The 25,012-nt window shown below is 27.6% G+C and overlaps 1 protein-coding gene across 11 annotated transcripts in view; it reads left to right on the forward strand.

Moving 5' to 3' along the window:
* LOC107440902 (uncharacterized) overlaps window positions 1-25,012 on the forward strand; it is a 56,286-nt gene that overhangs the window by 25,274 nt on the left and 6,000 nt on the right. For 2 of the 11 annotated variants that reach the window (XM_043046647.3, XM_043046652.3), the window contains 8 exons: window positions 1,316-1,402; window positions 20,001-20,081; window positions 20,370-20,450; window positions 20,743-20,823; window positions 21,548-21,631; window positions 22,672-22,761; window positions 23,437-23,520; window positions 24,608-24,688. In XM_043046647.3, coding sequence (XP_042902581.2) covers window positions 1,316-1,402; window positions 20,001-20,081; window positions 20,370-20,450; window positions 20,743-20,823; window positions 21,548-21,631; window positions 22,672-22,761; window positions 23,437-23,520; window positions 24,608-24,688 — 669 coding nt within the window. The remainder of the gene's footprint in view (window positions 1-1,315; window positions 1,403-20,000; window positions 20,082-20,369; window positions 20,451-20,742; window positions 20,824-21,547; window positions 21,632-22,671; window positions 22,762-23,436; window positions 23,521-24,607; window positions 24,689-25,012) is intronic. The other 9 variants (XM_043046648.3, XM_043046650.3, XM_043046653.3 and 6 more) reach the window with 9 other exon arrangements.

The following is a 25,012-nucleotide window of genomic DNA, read 5'->3' on the forward strand; positions in this document are numbered from 1 at the left end:
GTACATAAAGGAAACTTAACTATTCATACAAATAATTAAGACAATTTTTTACATGTATAAATTATTTTTACCAAATGCTTAATTTAATTCATGAATATTTGCTCATATTAATGAAACTTATGTAATATGTACACTTTTGTTTAGATTATGCACTTTTAAATTCCATTTATAAGACATGAAAATGAGTTTAACATAGCTAACCCTATTCTGAATGAATTTTTCAGACCTGATGGTACAGTCTATTATTTATAAGATATTAAAAATGAGTTTATCATAATTAACTCTACACTGAATGAATTTTTCAGCCCTGATGGTACAGTCTAGTATTTATAAGATATTAAAAATGAGTTTATCATAATTAACCCTACACTGAATGAATTTTTCAGACCTGATGGTGTAGCCGAGTATTTATAAGATATTGAAAATGAGTTTATCATAAGTAACTCTACTCTGAATGAATTTTTCAGACCTGATGGTGCAGCCGAGTATTTATAAGATATTGAAAATGAGTTTATCATAATTAACTCTACTCTGAATGAATTTTTCGGACCTGATGGTGCAGCCGAGTATTTAAAAGATATTGAAAATGAGTTTATCATAATTAACTCTACTCTGAATGAATTTTTCAGACCTGATGGTGCAGCCGAGTATTTATAAGATATTGAAAATGAGTTTATCATAATTAACTCTACTCTGAATGAATTTTTCAGACCTGATGGTGCAGTCTAGTTTTGGTAACAAGTAATCTAGAAAATATGTGCATCTTTATTTCAAAGGATTTTATTTACGGCATAACATCATATACTATTCAAATTTTTCTAACATTCCTACTTTTTCCTTACCTTATGATACTTTTTAATTTTTATAACTTGCTGTCCAAAAATTTGTGCATCTTTTTTTTACGGAAAATTAACTTATCCTCAGTGTAAGCTTAGAAATAGTTCATGCCTTTAATTGCAATTCAAATGTCAATTTGTAGAAAAATTTATCCCTCAAGCACAATTTATCGTAATACATGGTAAGAAACTGTTTCTTTTACATGAAAGTATTACTTGAATTAAAGAGACAAATTGCAACATATATTGGTTTATAGTACATGAATCATTGTAGTTGGAGTTAAAAAGTAATCCTGTTGGATGCATGAAAATTACCACGTATTTTCTTTTTCAACTGCTGAATCACATCCTTTGTCCAAACTTTAAATAATAATAGTTTTTTTTTATTATCATTTAAAATTGTTTTGAAATATTTTACTCATAATATAGTGTTGGGTTACGCAAATAAGTTATTTTAATTTAATTTTTTTCTTTACTAGCTTATTATGAAAGAAAAAAGAGTTACAAATTGAAACAGACTTTAAAGCACAAAAGTCGGAAAGAAACAAAAATCTACTTAAAAAAAGGTATATGTCATTTTAAACTTCTTTTTTTTATTGTATGAATGTAAGAAAAATATTGCAATTAAAATAAGTGGTTTAATAAAGGACATATTTTTTCTACATATGTATATATTTTTAAACTTTTGTTCTGGTGCAAAATAAGAGTTCATCAAGTTACAGTTTTACTAATTTTTGTTAATGTCTAATAGTATTTAACTTATAGTACTAAAATTTTTATAAGTTGTGTAAAAGTTGGAAACCAATTTTTTAATGCTTGTAAATGTAAAATTAAGAAATATTTTTAAATTATGGAGCTTATTATACAAATTGATTTTAAATTATAAAATAAAACAATAATGTACATCTTATGCTGGGCCCACGCTATTGATTTCAAAATATTAGCCAAATATCGAAAGTCTTCACTAAATCTTTAAAAAAAAAATTTTGATTAATTTTTTTCCCATAGAAAAATATTTTACGGTAGTTTGTTTCAGGCTTATATTATTTGGACCCAATTCCAATTGACTGTGTGGCGCATTTACCTAAAATTATTGTAATTGAATAAAAAATACTGGTTTATTTAGAAAAATTTTAAGGGTCGAGTTAAATATATATTTTTCTTTCCAGTGGAAAAACTCTTTTGCCAAAACACTATTTTAACCATAAACCATATTTGCGATTTTTTGCATTTGGCGAGGTGGTTAATGCTTAGCGCAGGCCCTGCTTATGGTCAATATGTGAATTCGAGCATTTTAAGGAATGACAATTTGTTGTATATATTTCTTGGTGTTTTAAAGCAAAATATGCAATGTGAGAATAAGTCTCTATATTCAATAAAATATATTATGTTAAATTCAAAATTAAAATGTATAGTGAATTGTTCCCAACGGACAGTTTGGAGCATGGGAGGAGATCCATGGTTGGCGATTTGTTTTAAGATAAACTAGCCAAAAACAAAGCCAACACCCCTTAGTTAATATTAAATTTTAAAATAATTTGGCTTTTGAATAAATAGTCGCCAAAAAGACTGATTCGCATAACCCTGAGAAGATTCACATAACCCTGTAACTGAAAAATTTTCGTTATAAGAGTTAGTTTCGGAATAAAGAGTTATAAATTGATTTTGATGTTAGATTTAGTTGCAACAGTGAAGTAATTAGTTTTGTATTTTTATTCAATTAAAAAGTTAGCCGCTACATTGATTGTTAAAAAGAGAATAAAATATATATATTTGCTTTTATGAAATGTAATTAAAATTAACTAATTGGTTTAAATTGATTAAAATTAGATTAAGATAAAATTGCTTTTATGAAATGTAATTAAAATTAATCAATTGGTTTAAATTGATTAAAATTAGATTAAGATGAAATTAGATTAAAATTAAAAAAGTTTTTTCATGAAATTAAAGAAGTTTTAAAAGCTAAGAAATATGTAATGCCTATTATGGCATCACCCTCAGTACTTTATTTTGAGTTCACTATTTTAATTCAACATGTTGTCCGAACAAATGAAATTTATTATAAATTTAGTGTAATAATAAGTAAATATTACGTATTTACTGTTTAATAATTGTAAAACAGTATGTAAATATTTTTATTATATCATAAGTAATGTTATATGATTGCTTTATAACATATTAAGTCTTAAATTTTAATGGTAACTTAATTGTAGTCAGTGAAAGATGATAAATAAACATTACTGTTAAATAGTATTAAATAAATAATTTACAGTTAAACGGCATTATAACTTTTTTTAATCTTATGCTAATGGCAGCTAAAGATAACAGGATCATCTTTGTTTATTTATTTTGTGTCAGTTTGTTCATTAGCTTCTTTTCATTTATCTGTTATGATTAAAATTGTAAAAATAAGTCTAAATTATTTTTCTGTATCACCTTTTTAACGCAAGTTTGAAAAGAGGAAGACCATGAAAAAAACTCAATCTTTCAATCAATTTGCTTTACTACAAACAGTACTGGACATACTTAGGGCTTTTGCTGTCCTGGGCGAAACATTGAGGCATTTTATCATAGTTGATTAAAATCATGTTTTATTTAAAAAATATATGTATTGGAATTGGTTTTGGCATATATATAGCATTGGTTTTTTTATTTCAGTCATTTTTTTTAAAAAAAAATTCTTCTCTCGTTTAACAACCAAAACACTGATAAATGTATAAATAATACTTAGTATTTAACAACAAAACTGCAACTAAATTTTTTAAACCACTAATAATAATGTTAATATTATTATGGCAAACTAATTACTGAATAAATGAAGTCAGTTTCTTTTTTCTATCAAATTCAAAACCGTAGTGAATTGTAAAGATAGAGAATCAATTTGTCAAATGAAAAGTAAATTAATTTAGATCAGAAAGTACTTTTAAATTAAATTATTCTTTGCAGAACAAGTCTTTATTCTTTACTTACACATAGATACATTAACTTTTTAACATATTTAATAACATTTAAAATTATTTATTAAATTATAAATATGTAGAAAATTAAATGGGTAGAATTGGAGCTGATATCAGTGATTTACTATCACACCCCTAAGTATATGCATAATAGATAATGCAGTACTGTATAAATAATATTTTCTGCATAAATCTATGATTTAAAAAAGTCATAATGATTCATATAAACCAATGATTTATTTAAGTAAAATGTTTTTTAATCATGCCAACCCTGCTTTTTATTTTTCTTGACATTATCGGTGACAGTTCTTATGGATTGCTTTCCACACAGTCACAAATGGGCAATAATTGAAATTTTTATTGTGATTAAGTTCTATGACATCAAAGTTGGATTCATATTTTTACTTTAAAAATTTCAATTCTGGTATAATGGATCATTGACTGAAATTAAATTCGACGGATTCAGAAATATAAATTAAAAATAATTCGTGTAAATAATATATCTCAGGAATAGAAAAAACATCTTGAAGATTTAGCAAAGATCAGGAAAAAATTATAATGCAATTTTTCTAGCTTTGTGTTCAGCAAAATTGTCTATTAAAACAGAAAAATCCAAAGAAGTTGATAGATCATTCTTAATAGAAATGAGTGCCAAATGTGAAAGGCGAGCATTAGTCATCGTTGACCTCAAATATGTTTTTTTTTAGTTTTAAAAATGAACGTTCTACAGTAATAACGGTTGCAGGAACAGTATGAAAAGTTCTTAAAGCCATCACAAAATTTGACATAGCATCAGTGAAATTGCTTTTGTTTTGTAAGGTTGTTTTACTTAAGTATTAACTGTCCTTCGTGAAACAAGAAACCTTGATTCATTGACAGTAACTAAATAGCAAGATTCGTGAAGATGACAATGTCTTATTCACATTCTTAAGGGGAAAAATCTATTAATTTACTTACGCATACACAATTACTGACTATAAGATAATTTGTGGCGTAACTACCACTACGATTATTAAATATCAATTCAATAATATATAAAACTTGCTAACTCAATTCAATCTAGGGTTACTGTTGTTTGGTTGAATAACACAGAGGCTAATGCCGGCAAATAAAGTATTTATTAAAACATAATATGAGGAAACAATAGTTCGCACACACAGTGCTACACATCTGAATCAACCAACAACTAGTCAGCTTCTTCAACAAATATATATCTATTTCCCCTATCGGGAAGTCGTTGTATTACATCACGCAACTCGCGCAACTTATTTGAGAGGGAGAGGAAAAATTAGATTTTATTTGCATATTAACAACACTCCCCCTGCGAATAAATACACATTTTTCCTCAAAATATAAAACATAGATATACCAATTTCTCATACTTAAACTTATTAACAATTAATCAATTAAATTTATTTGTGACACAGTCCAAGTGAGCTTGTCAAAAGTTACAGCTTTAGTTAGGAAATCTGCGATCATTTCGTCTGTTTGCACATACTCTACTTTAATAATTTTGCCAATTATATCCTTTACGTAATGAAGTTTCAAATTTATATGTCTCGTTCTAGAAGATGATTTTGCACTATTCAACCAATCAATTGCTGATTGATTGTCAGACGAAATGGTCACAGGTTTCTTTACAAATATAGAACAATGCAATTCTTCCAATAAATTTAATATCCACATTAGTTTTGTACAGACACTACCTAAAGAAACAAGTTCCGTTTCACAAGTAGATAGAGCAACTGTTTTTTGTTTATTGCTCTTCCATAAAATTAAAGAATCGCCTAACATTACAATTTCTCCTGAAAATGGTTTCCCATTTTCAGCATTTCCCCAGCTTGCATCGGCATGAGCATTCAAAAGTCCTAATTTGTTACTAAAAAATAATTTTTTATCCTTTGTACCATTGAGATATTTTAACACTCTTTTAGCTAAATTAAAATGTCGTTTCTCAGGTTTATGATTAAATTGAGATAAGTAGCTCATGACAAATGCTAAGTCTGGTCGTGTTCTGTTCGAGAGATATAAAAGTTCCCCTATTAATTCTTGATATTGTGTTTGGTTAACCATTTCGTTTGAACAATTAAAACTCCTATCCTCACCTCTTACGATTGGTGTTTTTACACATTTAGAATCAAACATACCATGTTTCTGCAGTAAATAGTTTATATATTCAGTTTGAGACAAAGTTACACCCTTCTCACTTTTATTTATTTCTATACCTAGAAATTTATTCTCTTTACTTTCTTTCACTTCAAATATCCGAGATAATTTTCCCACTATATCATTATACATTTGTAGATCTGAATAAATAACTATTAAGTCATCGACATATATTCCAATATAAAAATACTTAGAATTCTCTATTCTAGTGAAAATACAATTATCCGAAGCTAGCTGTTTTAAACCAAGCTTTTCTAATTCCCGTTTAAGATGTAAATGCCAATTTTGACCTGATTGGGGTAATCCGTAAAGACTACGTTTTAACTTGCATACTTTATTTTCACCATACAAATGTTTAAAACCTGGGGGAATGGTCATATATACAGTTTCTTCTAAATTACTATAAAGATATGCAGTTTTAATATCTAAAAATTTTACTTCTAAATTTAATTTGGCAGATAATGCTAACAACAAGCGCAAAGATTCAGTACTTAACACGGGTGAATAAGACTCTAAATAATCACGATTTTTTACTTGATTAAAACCTGCTGCTACTAACCTAGCTTTGTATTTATTTTCTTTCATAGTAAAAACCCATTTACTCTTAACTATTTTTACATTTTCAGGTTTATCAACTAGATCCCAAACATCGTGTTCGTGAATGGAATTTAATTCTTCATTCATTGCTATTTCCCATTTTAACCAATTTTTATCACGTTTAGCTTCATCAAAATTACCCGGAATATTAGTTACTAAGTTCGAACTTGCTTTTTCCTTTATTCTATCTGATCGACGTACACCTAGCTCTAGTAACCTGTTTTCCTCTTCAATTATTCGTTGTTCATTTAATTCCCTAATCTTTTCTTTAGTTGAACCTACTGGACGACCGCGAGTTTTAGTTTCACTTAGATCTCGGGTATCTTTCAAATCCAGTGGAAATTCAAAACCTGCATTTTGGTCTTCTACATTAGTTTGAATATTAAAAAATTCATCGATATCATTAGATTTATCCTCACTAAACAAATTACTACTACCTAATAATTTCTCATTAAATTTTACTGAACGCTCTTCGATTACTTTATTTCTTTCAGGGTCGTAAATACGATAAGCTCGTCTTTCATTCGAATATCCCAACATAATACCTTTTTTACCTGGAATAGAAAGTTTGTGTCTTAAAGCTTTAGGAACGTAATAGTATACTGTAGATCCAAAAACGCGTAGATATTTATAGTTCTGCTTCTTATTAAAAAATAATTCTTTTGGAACTTCAGTTTTACCTTTTCGAGGAGTTAGGTTAGTAACATGCGTTGCATAGGCTATTGCTTCAGCCCAAAAATTTAAAGGAAGTTTACTATCATAGATTAATGTTCTTGCTCTATCTAACAAAACTCTATTAGCTCTTTCAGCTTTACCCAAACTTTCTAGGTTGTACGGCACAGATTTTTCATGTGTAACTCCGCATTCAGTGAAATAAAACTCAAGATCTTTATTTACAAACTCAAGACCATTATCACTACGGAATTTCTTAATTTTCTTATTTATTAAGTTTTCAAATTTCATCTTAAAACTTACAATTTTATCAAATACTTCGGTTTTGTTCTTAAGAAAATAAGTAAAATACATGCCAGAAAAATCATCTACTAATATTAAAAAATATCTTGAATTACCTAAAGACTTAACTGGGAATGGCCCATACAAATCCCCATGTATTAATTCTAAAGTTGTTGAACTTTGAGGAGTTAAAATACTAGAATGAGGTTTTCTGGCCATCTTAGAAATATCACATGATTCACAAGACAATTCATAATCAATTTTTAAATTTAACATTTTACACATTTCACGCATATAATCAGCATTTAAATGACACAATCTTTTATGCCAAATTACATTCATTTCAGCGTTATTTTTAACTTTGTTACACTCAGAAAGACATACCTCGTTATTAACATTAGGTTTTAGCTTAACTTCCAATTTTTTATTCACATTTAAAGCTTTCAAAACTACGCGTCCATTAGGAGCAATAATTAATACTGAGTTTGAATGTGATTTTACATTAAACCCCAAATCCATTAAACATGTAACTGACAGTAAATTATGACGTAATTCTGGTACATACAATACATTACTAATTATAATTCTTGCATTATTACTTAGTGAAATAGCTTTAACAGTTCCGGTTCCTTTAGTATCTAATGTAAAAGTCTTACCTGCCTGGTATATTTTACTGTCGCAAGCATCTATAGATTCGAACCAGCGTTCATCCTTGCACATATGAGATGTGGCTCCGCTATCCAGGATCCAACATTCGTCCACTTGTCCTTTCTGTTCAGCTGAAACTAAGGCGTAATCATCTGGAGTAGCACTTTTGGATACCAATGTCTCTTGAAAATTTGGTTTTCGGCGACCTTTTGCTCTGCTGGTCGATGTTTTGTAGTCTCTATCTGTTCCCACTTCTTGATGTTTCAAAAAACAATCCCTTGCTATATGTTCCGGTCGTCTACAGGCGTAGCAAATTTTCCTAGGTAAACTCTTCTTCTGAGTAGCATATGCGGATTCCAAATTTCTATGTCCACGGGATTTCTGTAGTAAATCTTTTTCTTCTTCCCTTAAGACTTCAAGTATTTCTTCTATCGACTTTTCTCGTTGCGTTTTTAAAACTTGTGTTATGCGCTCATATTTTCCAGCTAGACCTCTGACCGTGTAGAACACTAATTCTCTGTCAGATATTTTCAGTCCCAAGGAAGCACACTTAGTCGATAATCCTTTAGCTCGAGCTATATAATCGTTTAAGGCTTCTGAATCCAGCATTTCTAAGCTCTTAAGTTCGGCACCCGCATCAATCTTTCTATCTTCCTCAAGCCCAGTGTAGGTAGTTTTAATTCTTGTCCACAAAGCTTTTGCATTCTTTTCTTCTGCATATTGCAAAGCCTGTTTGTCTGATAGAGACAATTTCAAGTATGATACGGCATCTTGGTTAGTACTTTCCCAAACTTGCAATTTACCAGGGTCAGTAGGAGCTTCCTCTGTCAATGCCGACATTAGTTTTTTGAGATTCAAAACCGCTTTCATTTTCATGGCCCAAAGATGATAATTAGTTCCAGTCAACTTCAGAATTCCAAAAGCTAAGTCTTTCTCCATGATGATCGTAAACCACGCTCTGCTACCACTGTTGTATGGTTGAATAACACAGAGGCTAATGCCGGCAAATAAAGTATTTATTAAAACATAATATGAGGAAACAATAGTTCGCACACACAGTGCTACACATCTGATTCAACCAACAACTAGTCAGCTTCTTCAACAAATATATATTTATTTCCCCTATCGGGAAGTCATTGTATTACATCACGCAACTCGCGCAACTTATTTGAGAGGGAGAGGAAAAATGAGATTTTATTTGCATATTAACAACAGTTACCTTTTGACAGATGAGGGATGACATAGTCGCTAACACTGTCTCCCACATTGGTGACCTGCAGACGTGATATGAACACTTCTACTTCGTTGAATTGAACAGTGAGCAACAATACACATTGAACTGCTAATAGCAACACAGGAGAGACACCACTCACCACCGTGAGCTAAATACAGCTTTCACCACAAGTGCTCAGAATCCGGTGAACTTAACACAGCTCTCCCAGTCATTCACAAACACAGCAACTAGTGGTATCCGTTTATCGAGTTCTATCCCTGATAAAATTCTGATGGAGGGTGTTGTGGCGTAACTACCACTATAATTACTAAACATCAATTCAATAATATATAAAACCTGCTAACTCTATTCAATCTAAAGGTACCTTTTGACTGATAAGGTTTGACTTTGTTGATAACACCGTCTCCCCACAAGATAACTTTTTCTACTGTGAAAAATATAAAACTAGGAGTGTAATTTATGAAGAGTTAAAAGAAATTTTCTCAACGAGGCAAGAAAGTGAAACGAGAGAAAAAACTTGTAACATAACTATATTAACAAGTATTACTATTAACAAGGCCCTAATTTTTAGCGGCTCTGGGCGGTCTCCCAGTTCACCCACTGCTAAGACCTGACCACAAAAAGAAATTATACAAAAAAGTAGGGATATCTGCTTTTTTTAGACTATTATGAAAAATTTATTATTAATTCATTTTATCGACAAAACTCGTTAAATATTTTTGTCAAAGATATTGAGAAAACATTGACATTGAAAAACGAAAGACATTGAGCAAAGCTTTAACTATTAATAGCTCAAAATTTTTAATAGTTAATTTGCGTTCATTATTTTAATTGTATATGTATAACTGCACAACTAAAATTTCTTTATCAAATGAGATGCAACTTATTTGTATGGAAATATTGTGTATTTACTCTTTAATGTTTGTAAAACTGTCACTAAATATTTTTATTATACAATAAGGTAATATCATGTGATTGACTTAAAAATATACTAAGCCTTTAGTTTTATTTTAAATACTAATTAATAAAAGAAAATAATATTAAGGAAAGATTCTAAAATATTCCTAGTAAAACAGTATTAAATAAAGAATTCACTTTTAAATATCCTTATAACCTTTATTGATTTTATACTGAAAACAACCAAAGATATCTGGACTTTTTTTTTACATTAATTACCTGCTTCCTGCACTTGTCAACTTACAAAACTGCTTCTGCAGTTCTTTTCGGATAGCTTCTATTTGAGCTTGCTTTACTTGTTTATAGCATACTTGTATGTTTTAGTCTAGCTTTGTTTGTATGCTTGTAGATTATATTTTAAATAATCTATCATATATGAAATTGTTAAATTAATTTTACATTATTTTTCTGTATCATCAATTACAGTATGCTTTTGTAAGGTTAGATAAAGAGAATACACTGAAGCATTTGACCTTACTCCTTTACTACAAACAACATGAAGAAAAATAAAATTTAAGAACAAATATTAGAATATTGGATAAATTGTAAAATTTGTTAAACAAGTATATTTATAAAAATTTTTCATAGTATTTAAGAAATATGCTACTTTCCAAATACTATGAATAATTTTTATGAATATATTTTCTTAACAAATTTATTTATAAATTTTAAAATTTATCCACTTATTTGTAAAATTTATAAACAAATTTGTTAAACAAGTATATTTATAAAAATTGTTCATAGTATTTAAGAAATAGGCTACTTTCTAAATACTATGAAAAAATTTTATTAATATATTTTCTTGACAAATTTATTTATAAATTTCAAAATTTATCCACTATTCTAATATTTGTTCTTAAATTTTATTTTTGCACATATTTAGAAAAAGAAAAAAAATTTATTTTTAAAATTCCCTCTGGTTATATTTTTCAAAAAAAATTTGTTTTTTAAATTTGTTATTTCTAACTGCTAGGAAATAATCGAGCTCTTTGAAAACTATCACTGTAATTTTGCTTATTAAAAAAATTTCAATACACTATTTAACAAAAGGTTTCATTAACCATTATTTTTCTAATCTGTCTAACATTTAAGTAAAAATTATTCTTATTTATTTCTCTTCATCTCTTTTCTTAATTCCCTTCCAAAGTTCTTTACTACATCAAGGAATTATTTTTAAAAAAATGTATATTTACTTCTTTCCGAATGTTAAGAACTATTATGAACTGAACACATTAATTATTTTCAGGGATGAGATTTTTTCGCTTTTTAGCGGATTTCCGCTTTTTTCACTTTTATCTCTTGAATTTCAGCTTTTTTATCAAAAATTCAGATTTTCTAAAAATGTCACTTTTTTTTATAAGTATTCCGCTTTTTCAGAAAATTCACCGATTTTCAAAGAGAAACAGAAAATTCAAACTACATAGCTACCAATCCTTTCTCATTTTTACTTATTTTAGCTATTTTCTCCCCTTTTACACGCAGCAGATAAGATTTTCCGAATTTTTTTACCCGCCCTCCAGATAGATCCGATTTTCGTAGTTCGAACGGCACTGCTTCTGACAAACCTTTTAGAGGTCCCAAGCCTGGAATCTGCTAATATCTCGATTCTTATTCCTACGATTTTAATATCAAACATAGCTTTTCATATTTGCGTGTTGCGATTCTTATTCACGCGATTTGAATATTGTACGTTGCGACTCTTATTTATGAGATTTAAAAATCCGATATTGTGATTCGTATTTACGCCTTTTTTAAAACTTATGTAGCTATTCGTTTTCACTCAAGTTTAAAATTCAATGTCTTGATTTGCTCATGCGGTTTATAATATCAAACATTGATTTTCGTATTTATACGTGATTTTAAAATAAGGCATTGGGATTCGCATTCTCGCACTCTAAAAATTATGCATCATAATTCTTATTTATGCAATCTAAAAATTACGCATCATGATTTGTATTTACGCTATCTAAAAATTATGAATCGTGATTTGTATTTACGCGTTTTAAAAATTCTATATCCCAGTTTGTATTTTCTCATTTTCAAAATCGTATATCTAGTTTCATATTCATGTGATTTCAAAATCCATAATTGTTATTCATATTCACGCAATTTTAAGATCAACTATCGCGATTCTTGTAAGAAGTAATTTTTTTTTTTAATTAGTTACTATAAAGGTGACTGTTTTTCTAACGATGATTATTAGTATATGTAAGTGTTACAACATCAGAGAAACTGGAAGGGAATATATTCAAAACTTACATTCTGTGCTTGCAAAGAAAAAAAAATAGGATTTGTCACTAGATGTTTGAAGATGGACTAACGACTAAATATAGCAAACATAAAAGATATAGCAAACGAAAGCAATCACTTAAAAAAGGATTTAATTTATTTATTTTTTTTGGAAAAAGAGTTAACTCATCAAAATTTTATTTATAATTGCTGTTATTTATGCTATAAAATGCAAAATTCTTATCAAATGAAAGACAATTATCTAAACAGTTGCTGATTTTCATGTAATTTTCCAAACTAAAATAGCAATTTTTGTATGTTAAGGAGTTACTATATATTTCTACTTCACTGTTATTGATATGTTTCAGAGGGCTCTTGTTAGATTAAACTATAATATGAACAAAATGATTCGGTCCATTATTAAAGTTTTTGTTTTCAATATAATTTAAAAAGTAATATTACTGATATATTTACTATAAATCACAACAGTATTTATTAAAAGAAATGAAATATTAATGTATATTCTCAGCCGTTTTAATTTGCTAAACCAGGTAGTTTTTCAAGTTATAATTGTCTCTTATGTGAACTGAGGAAAAAAATTTTTCCAGCTTTATTTTTTCAACTGGTAATTTTTATTTTCACTAAATGTTAAGTATTAATGTAATCATTTATATAATAATAGATTAGTACACAATTGTATGTCAACGCATTATTTATTACCTTAAACTGTCTGGAATTTATTATTAAAGGGTTGCGCTTGCGTAAAATTTACTATCGTGGAAATTCAGCTTTTTTGCCTTTTGGCTAATCTCATCCCTGTATTTACGAGATTTAAAAATCCAATATCGCGATTTGTAATTACGCGCTTTTAAAACCTTATGTAGCGATTCGTATTCACGCGAGCTTAAAATCCAATGTCGTGATTCGTTTTTGCGGTTGTAATATCAAACATCGATTTTCCTATTTATGCATGCTTTAAAAATTAGTGGGATTCGTATTCGCTCTAGCTAAAAATTACGCTTCGTGATCCGTATTTACGTGATTAAAAAATTACGCATCATGATTTGCATTTTCGCTTTTTTTAAATTCGATATAGGGTTTCACATTCACGTGATTTAATAGCCTCATTTCGGGATTCATTTTCTCTTAATTTAAAATCATGCATGTGATTCTTATTAATATATTCATGCAGTTTTAAAATTAATCATCGGGATTTATAATTACATATTTTACATGTTTAAAAATTGCACTTTTTTGTCAAATTTTTGTGTATACTTCTTTATATATGTAACATAAAAAGCTTCAATTAATCTTTTTATGTTAGTTTCTTCGTTATAAAACAACTCCTAATTTATTACTACTTAATTCTTCAAATCGAAGCACTTAATGATACTTTTAAGAAACCACATCCTGTTTCTAAATCTATTTTTAGCCAACTATACATAAATTTAAATAAAGATATTTTTCCTTTTAAGCCTTGTGAGAATCGCGTGATATATTTAATTAACCAATAGTAATTTCTGAGTTTTCCCTCTTTTCCCTAAATAGAGACATTTTAGGATTTTTTGCAAGATTTTCCCTACCAGAAAGACTGTTTGCTGATGGAGTAAACATCACTTTTTCGCTCCCACTCAACTAAGAATGATCAAATAAAACTTACTCTGATTTAATTAAAATCCTGTGTCTGTTTCCCTGCTCGGTCCGACTGCATCATTTTACAAGCCGAGCAGGATTTTAAGAACTGATGAAACGGGCGCAGGATAATATTAAATGCTTCTTCAAAACATAAAAAAAAAAAAAATAACTAAAAGAACACACTTCTACTATGTTAGAAGATTTGAGCCTATTAACGAACGGATCGAAGACTTCACAGAGAATGCTTAGCAGTTCATTGCCAATGCTGCGAAATTAATTGGATTTGGATGAACCTTGAAAGCATAGTCTGCAAATTTATCAATTTCGGCGTTAGTCAGTGACTCATCTTAACGAAGAAGATGGTTTATTCCCCTTTTCTACTAACTCTTCTCGTGTTTACTCTTGGAATGGTGCGACTATGGAGAAAACATTAAGAAAGAAAAAAAAAATGTTTCGTTTACCCTTTTCGAGAATTCCATGCCTCTAAAGACCATCTGTTCCATATTTGTGAGTTCCTGCTTATTTCAAAGTGACAGCGATTCTACATTTCCAGAAGTTCATCTTAATGGCTACGATTCTGTTCGCGTGTACAGTTTAGTGATAATACAGTGATTCGCGCAGTGATTCCCAGTGTTTAGTGATAATCCTCGATGGAAAATTCTTCAATGGTATTCATATAATGAAAATTTACTTCGATCCGTGCTTTTGTTTTGATAATAATTTACAAATATTTTTTGATTATCAAAATATGTGGTGTTTGAACAGCAAAAATAATAATAGATTTTGGTTATATTCGGAAATTTTTTTTTTCTCATTCTTGATATTTCATTGTGATGATTATTAAGAATCTTTCACAGGATCTCATGATAAACGACTACAGAATCTCCAGGTTCTTGAGGATGATAATGGACTTTTTCGAATTAAGACTAGACTCTCGTTAAAAGACGACTTGGAGAAGAAGTAACTGAAGAATATAATTTAACTCCACATTCAGTAACCAAATTCCCACCAGCTTATTTAATGTTTGGCACTCTCCCATTTAATCATCCTTTATCTGAAGAAATTTTTCCACCAATAGAAGAAGCAAGGAAAATTGCAGTTGAAAGAACTAAACAATATCATGAAAAAAATAAAATTTATTATGATGCAAGATTCACTCATAATGAATTTTCCCCAAATGATACTGTAATGTATGAAGATTTTAAATACCCCAATACTAGGAAACTTACCCCAACTTTTTCCGGTCCATATATAATTCTTGAAAAAATTTCTGATGTTAATTATAAAATAAATAAAAAGAATATTCATAATAAAGAAAATTCAGAAATAGTTCATATATCAAAATTGCGAAGGTACCACCCACCTGACAAACTGAAATTATGTCACGAATAAAAAACATGTAATTATTTAAATGGAATTGACTATATTTTATATTAAATTTAATGATTTTTCATTGTTAAAATAAATTAAAAACACCGAATATGACAACATTACACATGGTTCAATGAACATGTGGTCCCCTTTTTTCTGGAAGATCCGACCTTTCAAATTTTCTTCTTCAAGTTCAATGTTTACCCAATCTAAAAGGATATGGGGCGATGGTAGTTTCTCTCTGTGGTGAAAAAAAAAAAATTTAAACTTAAGCATCTATTGAAACTAGGATCTTCCAGCACATCATTGTTGAGACTAGGGACTGTTTTCCTCCATTTGGGGAATACAGCCCCTAATCCAGCAAAAATTTTCCCCTAACAACACTGAAATCCTAAATTTCAGATTAAAGACCATTGTGTCAAATTTTTTTATACATTTTATTTTCAAGATGTACAAATCCTGAAGAAAAATTTTTTTTGGAAAAAGTGTCAATTGGTATTTGTATATCTCATATCACTTGTATTTTCCTGTTTTTAATATTTGCATTTTTAGAAAATTTTTAAAAAAATTTTCTTATAGTGAAAAGTTTATTTTAATTGTGTTAGCATGAGTAATAACTTTATTTACAGTGATTTTCAAAAAGGACTGAAAAAACTTAAATCACAAAAAACTGTTGAAAATGAAGATCTAACACTTCATTTTGATGGTAGCGCTACTTCAATTTTTTTTTCTCGAGACTTTCATGAAATTTTTTTATATTGTGTGCTTATATGTATTTTTTATAGTTCATATTACTTTGGAATCTTGTTAAAAGTACAATTTGATTTTTTTTTATTGTGTCATCATAGGGAAAGTTTTGCAAAAAGATAAATTTTAAAATTTTTGATAATAGTTAAAAAAATTTCGGCGAGGGGAGATGTAACATAAAAAGCTTCAATTAATCTTTTTATGTTAGTTTCTTCGTTATAAAACAACTCCTAATTTATTACTACTTAATTCTTCAAATCGAAGCACTTAATGATACTTTTAAGAAACCACATCCTGTTTCTAAATCTATTTTTAGCCAACTATACATAAATTTAAATAAAGATATTTTTCCTTTTAAGCCTTGTGAGAATCGCGTGATATATTTAATTAACCAATAGTAATTTCTGAGTTTTCCCTCTTTTCCCTAAATAGAGACATTTTAGGATTTTTTGCAAGATTTTCCCTACCAGAAAGACTGTTTGCTGATGGAGTAAACATCACTTTTTCGCTCCCACTCAACTAAGAATGATCAAATAAAACTTACTCTGATTTAATTAAAATCCTGTGTCTGTTTCCCTGCTCGGTTCGACTGCATCATTTTACATATATATATATTCATTCTTGAATTTCTTCTTTTTTACTTTCAAACTACTCTCATCCCTGTATTTTTGTCAAAGCTTTATTATATATTATATTAAAAACTAAACTCAGTGGCGCAACAGCCCATAGAGGGCCAAGGCCTACTGTGCCCATCTCAGTTTTCTTGACCTTGGGCTCTGGGGTGCAGGAGCAGATGTTCCGGTCAGGTGGTCTGCCGAACGTGGAACCCCCAGTGTTTAGTTCCCAAGCATGCTTGATACTCATTTATCGACCCACTGAAGGGATGAAAGGCTGAGTCAACCCTGCCCGGCCCGAGGATCGAACCAGGGACCTGTGGCACGACAGCGCGAAGCGCTACCGCTCAGCCACCGGGCGCTCAGCCACCGGGATTATATTAGCTTTATGCAAATATTTGACAGAACACTCGAAATTTTTTATATTATGCAAAAATTTAATTATTAAACAAGTAAATATCATTTTATTGACAAAATTATTTATAAATTTCACAATTCATCCAATATTCTAATATTTGTTCTTAAATTTTATTTTTGCATATATTTTTAAAAAAAAATTTTTTTTAATTTTAATATTCACTCTTGTTATTTTTCAAAAAAAAAAAAATTTCTTCTAATTTTTGCTATTTTTATCTGCCAAGATGTAACTCAGGTCTTTAAAAACTGTTGCTATTATTTTGCTTATTAAAAAAGGTCAATACACTAATTAAAAAAGGTCAATACACTATTTTTATCTGCCAAGATGTAACTCAGGTCTTTAAAAACTGTTGCTATTATTTTGCTTATTAAAAAAGGTCAATACACTAATTAAAAAAGGTCAATACACTATTTTTATCTGCCAAGATGTAACTCAGGTCTTTAAAAACTGTTGCTATTATTTTGCTTATTAAAAAAGGTCAATACACTAATTAAAAAAGGTCAATACACTATTTTTATCTGCCAAGATGTAACTCAGGTCTTTAAAAACTGTTGCTATTATTTTGCTTATTAAAAAAGGTCAATACACTAATTAAAAAAGTATCATTAACCATTATTTTCTATTCTGTCTATCACTTAAATAAAGATTATTCTTATTTATTTTTCTGCATCTCCTTTAACGCCAAAATAATTCTGGTACCCTTCCAAACTTCGTTATTACATCAAGGAATTATTTTTTAAAAAATGTAAATTCTGTTTAATTTCTTTCTGAATGTTACGAACTATAATGAGCAAAACATGTTAAATATTTTTGTGAAAGCCTTATTATATAGATATATTAGCTTTATGCAAATATTTAATCAACACTCAAAATTTATTATATTATTAAAAAATTTACCTAATAAAGAAGTAAATATAATTCATTTACTGTTTAATGATTACAAAAAAATGACTAAATATTTTATTTATTGTTAGGTAATATCATGTTATATGTGTTTTGTACAATTAAAATTTTTATAAATCTTTATTTTATTTTTTTTTTTTTTCCTTTCACTGAAAGATTGTTGATAAGGAGAAAAAAAATTTCTTAATTTTAAAATTTAAGTGAAATTTGAAATATTTTCATTTCTACTTAATAATTTTTATTTTACCAAATTTAACAATATGCTTATTTATTTCCTTGTCTTAAAAGTGTAAAGTTAAAAGATGCAATGCTTTTTGTGCTGGTACATGTATGAATGAAATATGCTCTTAAAAAATTGACAAACTGATTAAATAAGTCACCAGTATTCTCTAATCTGTCTAACAATTTAATAAAAAATTATAGATTGTTTTTCTGCATCTTCTTTTATAGTATGTGGAAGAAGGAGAAGACAAAGAAAAAAACTTGAAATTTCCATCCAAACTCTTTCACCACATTGCAATATTGCAAGAAATTGCAGTAAAAAGTATGGGAGATGTGCTTTTTTTTCCAAAGTGTCACAAATAGTTGTATTATGAATAATTTATTATTACTTAATTATTCATAATTCAAAACTCATTGAATTTTTTTTCAAAGAGATTAGTTAACATTGCATAAAAATTTATTTTTTAATATTGCTAATTATATTAAATTGTTTTTTTTTTTAAATTTAATATTTAGTTGAATATGTCGACTGAGCCCATAAAATTTATTATTAAATTAAATGTAATTTAATAAGTTAAATTCATATTTAATAATTGTTAAACAGAAAGGAAATATTTTTTTTATATCATAAGTAATGTCATGTGATTACCTTAACAGCAATTATATTTTAATTTTATTTTTAAATAATCAATAAACGAGAATAATATTAAGAACGGAAAATAAATAGTGTTAAATGAAGGTTAAATTAAGAATTTACAATTACATACCATTATAAATTTTACTGATTTTATGTTACTAACAGCTTAAGGCAAGATGTATATCCAACATATATATCATTTGCAGTTCGACAAAACTTTTTGCAATGTTCTAAAAGTATACAACATATACTTAATTCAATTAACATGCATTACTATTTTATTTATTCAAAATTATAAATTTCATTGTTTGGAGGCCAATGATATTTTTTATTCTTACTTGAACTCATGACTTCTTTAATCTAACTCTACTATCATCTACTCGTAAAATGATAGTAAACCAAAAGAAAAAAACATGACTAGCCGATGTTCAGTGATACAACGCATCTCTCTCTCTTGAGTTAATTATTAGGCATTATTAAAACTTAAATATAACTCTAAATTGTTATTGTACCAGCATAAATTGATAAATGTAATTAAAAGGAGAATATAATAAAGTTTGATTGTTGATACGAGCTTTTTTGCGATTAACCTTTCTTTTATAGCTCAGTTTGGTTCAGCTTGCCAAGGCAAGAAAAGAATTTTTATTTGGGAATTCAACATATATTTTTGAACATTAATGCTTATGACTGCTCAATCTCTTGATATTTCAGTTTTTTTTACTTCCAACCCCTTTAACAAATAAGGACTTTTTTAGGAACATTTAAGAGGAATATGTATATAGATTTATTTATATGTTCATTAGTTATTTTTCATTAATCTATCATCAAAATTATAAAAATAATTCTAAATTATGTTTCTGTGTCACTTTTTACAGCCCCTTTAAAAGTAGGAAGACCAAGAAAAAACCCTAAAGCTCTGGATCAACCTCGTTCACTACAAAAAGTTACAGAAAAAAGTAAGAGAGATTATGCTTTTTTTTTCAGAATTTGCTTATTTTCCAAATGTTTTTATTCGGGAATTTATAACATTTACTTTTGAGCATTCATGCTTATGGTTGCTTACTCTCTTGATATTTCAATTTTTTTTTACTGCAAACACCTTTAACGAATAAGGCTTTTTTATGAATATTTAAGAGAAATATGTATACAGATTTTTTTTTTATGTTCATTAGCTACTTTTCATTAATCTATCATCAAAATTGTAAAAATAATTCTAAATTATTTTTCTGTGTCACTTTTTACAGCCCCTTTAAAAGTAGGAAGACCAAGAAAAAGCCCTGAAGCTCCGGATCAACCTCGTTCTCTACAAAAAGTTACAGAAAAAAGTATGAGAGATTATGCTTTTTTTTTTTCGGAATTTGCTTACTTTCCAAATGTTTTTATTCGGGAATTTATAACATTTACTTTTGAGCATTTGTGCTTATGGTTGCTCACTCTCTTGATATTTCAATTTTTTTTTTACTGTAAACCCCTTTAACGATTAAGGACTTTTTTTATGAATATTTAAGACAAATATGTATACAGATTTTTTTTTATGTTCATTAGATACTTTTCATTAATCTATCATCAAAATTGTAAAAATAATTGTAAATTATTTTTCTGTGTCACTTTTTACAGCCCCTTTGAAAGTAGGAAGAACAAGAAAAAACCCTGAAGCTCTGGATCAACCTCGTTCACTACAAATAGTTATAGAAAGAAGTATGAGAGATTATGCTTTTTTTTTATTTTCAAAACTTGCTTATTTTCCAAATGTTGCATGTTATATTATGAACAAATTTTTTGTAATTTATTTCAATAACAAATTTATTGACAAATTATAAAATTTATCTATTATTCAAATACTTTGTATGCCTAATGCTTTCTCCTATTTTATTTTATTTATATTTTTTAATTAATTAAAATGAGACTTTTAATAAAATGCTTTACAAGTGAGTTTATTATACAGCATGATGTTTAAAAAAATGCTTGGCATGATCAAGAAAGACCAGAATGACAAAGATACCACTTTTTTCACTAACTTTTAACAGTATTTTCTTAAAGCAGTATTTTTTATACTGACTGACATAACTCTTTTATTTTTAATCCACTTCATCTACAGACTTAACGTTATGTTCATTACTTTTTTGTTTTTTCTGCTTGTAAAATTGTTTTAATTATGTTTATATTTTTTTATTTTTTATAAGATTAAGAGTTTTATTGTTATGATATTAAAACAGCTTTATTACACAGTAAAAATATGCATGTGCACATGATCAAGAAAGACCTTTGTGCAATGAAAGCTAATTAGTTATGTATATTTTCGGCTTGCAGATAAGTTTTGCATTTTATAAATGTCTGTCATTTTACAAATGTCATATTTGTTATGAACCTAAAACTTAAATAAATATTTTATCTAATAATTTTTTTAATCTCTTTTCCACAGTATGTTTGAGTAGGGAAACACCAGAAAACGCTGATGAAGTATCCGTCCAAACTCCTTCACTGCCTGAAAAAACTACAGAAAAATGTAAGGGAAATTTGTTTATTTTCAAAATGTTATCAACAATTATATTATGAACAAGTTATTATTAAATGATTATTATAAATAATTATAATTATATTAAATAATTATTATTGCATAATTATTTTCGAATTGTTTTATGTGCAGTAGATTCTTCAATTCTATTTTTGTGTGCATTTCAGAATCTTAAAAATATTTTTTCTTGCTAATGAGAAGTAAAGCATTTTACAAACTATCATCATCATTTTACAATAGGGCAAGCTGATTAAAAATGTGATCAGTGTTTTCACTAATCAGTTTTATACTAAAATAAAGAAAAATTCAAAATTATTATTTTTTTACAATATGTTTGAGCATTAAAAGACCAATGAAAAATCCTGAGTTTTCTGACCAATTTCCTTCTCTTCAAGATATAACAGAAAGAAGTATAATAATTTACTTTTTCACATATTTAAAACAATTATGTAATAAAGAAATTATTATTAATGTTTGAATTAATTTTATATTTATTTCAAAACAATGTTTTTAATAAATTCTACAATGGGCACAGAAATATTAAAATTTATCCAATGTTTCATATTTGTTTGTTTTTGCTTGTATTTAAAAAATATAATGCTTGTGTCTTAAATATTGTTGTTAAAAAGTTAGGAGTAAATTTTTTTTCTTAACTTTCAACATCTTAAAAATTTATTTTATTGAGTGTTTTTTATACTGTTAAACAACTCATTTTTTCACCCACTTTATCACCAGACTTAGCATCATGTGATTACTTTTAAGTGTTTCTTGCCTATAGAATAGTTTTGATATGTTTATATATACTTTTTATGACATATTTCTTGGAGCGTTCATGCTTATGACTGTTCACTCTCTTGATATTTCAGTTTTTTTTACTTTCAACCACTTTAACGAATAATGACTTTTTTTATAAACATTTAAGAGAAATATATAAACAGATTTGTTCCCATGCTCATTAGCTACTTTTCATTGATCTATCATCAAAATTGTAAAAAAAATTCTAAATTCTTTTTCTGTGTCACTTTTTACAGCCCCTTTGAAAGTAGGAAGACCAAGAAAAAACCCTGAAGCTCTGGATCAACCTCCTTCACTACAAATAGTTATAGAAAAAAGTATGAGAGGTGATGCTTTTTTTTTTTTTTCAAAACTTGCTTATTTTCTAAATGTTGCATGTTATATTATGAACAAATTTTTTTTGCAATTTATTTTAATAAAAAATTTGTTGACAAATTATAAAATTTATCTATTATTCAAATACTTTGTATGCCAAATGCTTTCTCCTATTTTATTTTATTTATATTTTTTTTAATTAATTAAAATTAGATTTTTAATAAAATGCTCTACCAGTGAGTTTATTGTACAGTAAAAAAAATACATGACATAATCAAGAAAGACCTAAATGACAAAGATACCACTTTTTTCGCAAACTTTTAACAGTATTTTCTTAAAGCAGTATTTTTTTATACTGACTGACATAACTCTTTTATTTTTCACCCATACAGATTTAACGTCATGTTCATTACTTTTAATTTTTTTTTCTGCCTGTAAAATTTTTTTAATTATGTTTATACTTTTTAATTAATAAGATTAAGAGTTTTAATTAAATGATATTAAAACGACTTTAATATACAGTAAAAGTATGTGCACTTGATCAAGAAAGACCTTCGTGCTAAGTAAGCTAATTAGTTATATATATTGTTGACTTATTGAGAAGTTTAACATATTTCAAATTTCTTATGATCCTGAAACTTAAATATAAATTTAATCTTACTATTTTTTTTATCTCTTTTCCACAGTGTGTTTGAGTAGGGAAACACCAGGAAACGATGATGAAGTATCCGTCCAAACTCCTTCACTACCTGAAGAAATTACAGTAAAATGTAAAGGAAATTTGTTTATTTTCAAAATGTTACTACCAATTATATATTATGAGCAAGCTATTATTAAATAATTAATTATTTGCTTAATTATATTTGAATTGGTTTATGTGCGGTAGATTCTTCTATTTTATTTTTTTGTGCATTTCGGAATCTTACAAATATTTTTTCTTGCTATTGAGATGTAAAGCATTTTGCATCTTTATTTTACAATAGGGCTGGCTGCTTAAAAATGTGATCAGTGATTTTGCTAATCAGTTTTATACTGAAATTAAAAGGAATTCAAAATTATTATTTTTTTACAACATGTTTGAGCAGGAAAAGACCAATGAAAAATCCTGAGTTTTCAGACCAATTTCCTTCCCTGCATGATATAACAGAAAAATGTATAATAATTTACTTTTTCACATATTTGAAACAATTATAATTATTATTATAATAGAGAAATTATTATTAATGTTTGAATTAATTTTATATTTATTTCAAAACAATGTTTTTAATAAATTCTGCAGTGGGCACAGAAATATTAAAATATATCCAATGTTTTATATTCGTTTGTTTTTGCATGCATTTAAAAAATATAAAGCTTGTGTCTAAAATATTGTTGTTAAAAAGTTAGGAGTAAATTTTTTTTCTTAACTTTCAGCATTTAAAAAATTGATTTCATTGAGTATTTTTTATACTGTCAGAAAAAACTCTCATTTTTCACCCACTTTATCATCAGACTTAACAACATGTGATTACTTTTAAGTGTTTGTTGCTTATAGAATAGTTTTGATTTTGTTTATATTTTTTAATCATTTGAATTAAGAGTTGAATGAATTTGAGAATTGAAATGCTGTGAAACTGAGTTCGTCATACGGTAAAATAACAAAAAAAGCATTGACATCATCAAGTGTCGTGAAATACGATCACCTGTTTGCAATTGGTGACCTACAAATTTAGGGCTCTGATTTGATAACTTTTTTATGAACATTCGAGAGAAATATGTATACAGATTTGTTTATATGTTCATTAGTTACTTTTCATTAATCTATCATCAAAATTGTAAAAGTAATTCTGAATTATTTTTCTGTGTCACTTTTTGTAGCCCCTTTAAAAGTAGGAAGACCAAAAAAAAACCCTGAAGCTCTGGATCAACCTCCTTCACTACAAAAAGTTATAGAAAAAAGTATGAGAGATGATGCTTTTTTTTCCTTCAAAATTTGCTTATTTTCCAAATGTTGCATGTTATATTATGAACAAATTTTTTGCAATTTATTTTAATAACAAATTTATTAACTAATTAAAAAATTTATCTATTATTCAAATTCTTTGTATGCCTAATGCTTTCTCCTATTTTATTTTATTTATATTTTCTAATTAATTAAAATGAGATTTTTTTTCTTAACTTTCAACATTTAAAAAATTTATTTTATTGAGTATTTTTTATACTGTCAAACAAAACTCTCATTTTTCACCCATTTTATCATCAGACTTAACAACATGTGATTAC

Source organism: Parasteatoda tepidariorum, chromosome 6 (genome assembly GCF_982258835.1).
Source record: "Parasteatoda tepidariorum strain Cologne lab strain chromosome 6, Ptep-v5.0, whole genome shotgun sequence".
Lineage (NCBI taxonomy): Eukaryota > Metazoa > Arthropoda > Arachnida > Araneae > Theridiidae > Parasteatoda > Parasteatoda tepidariorum.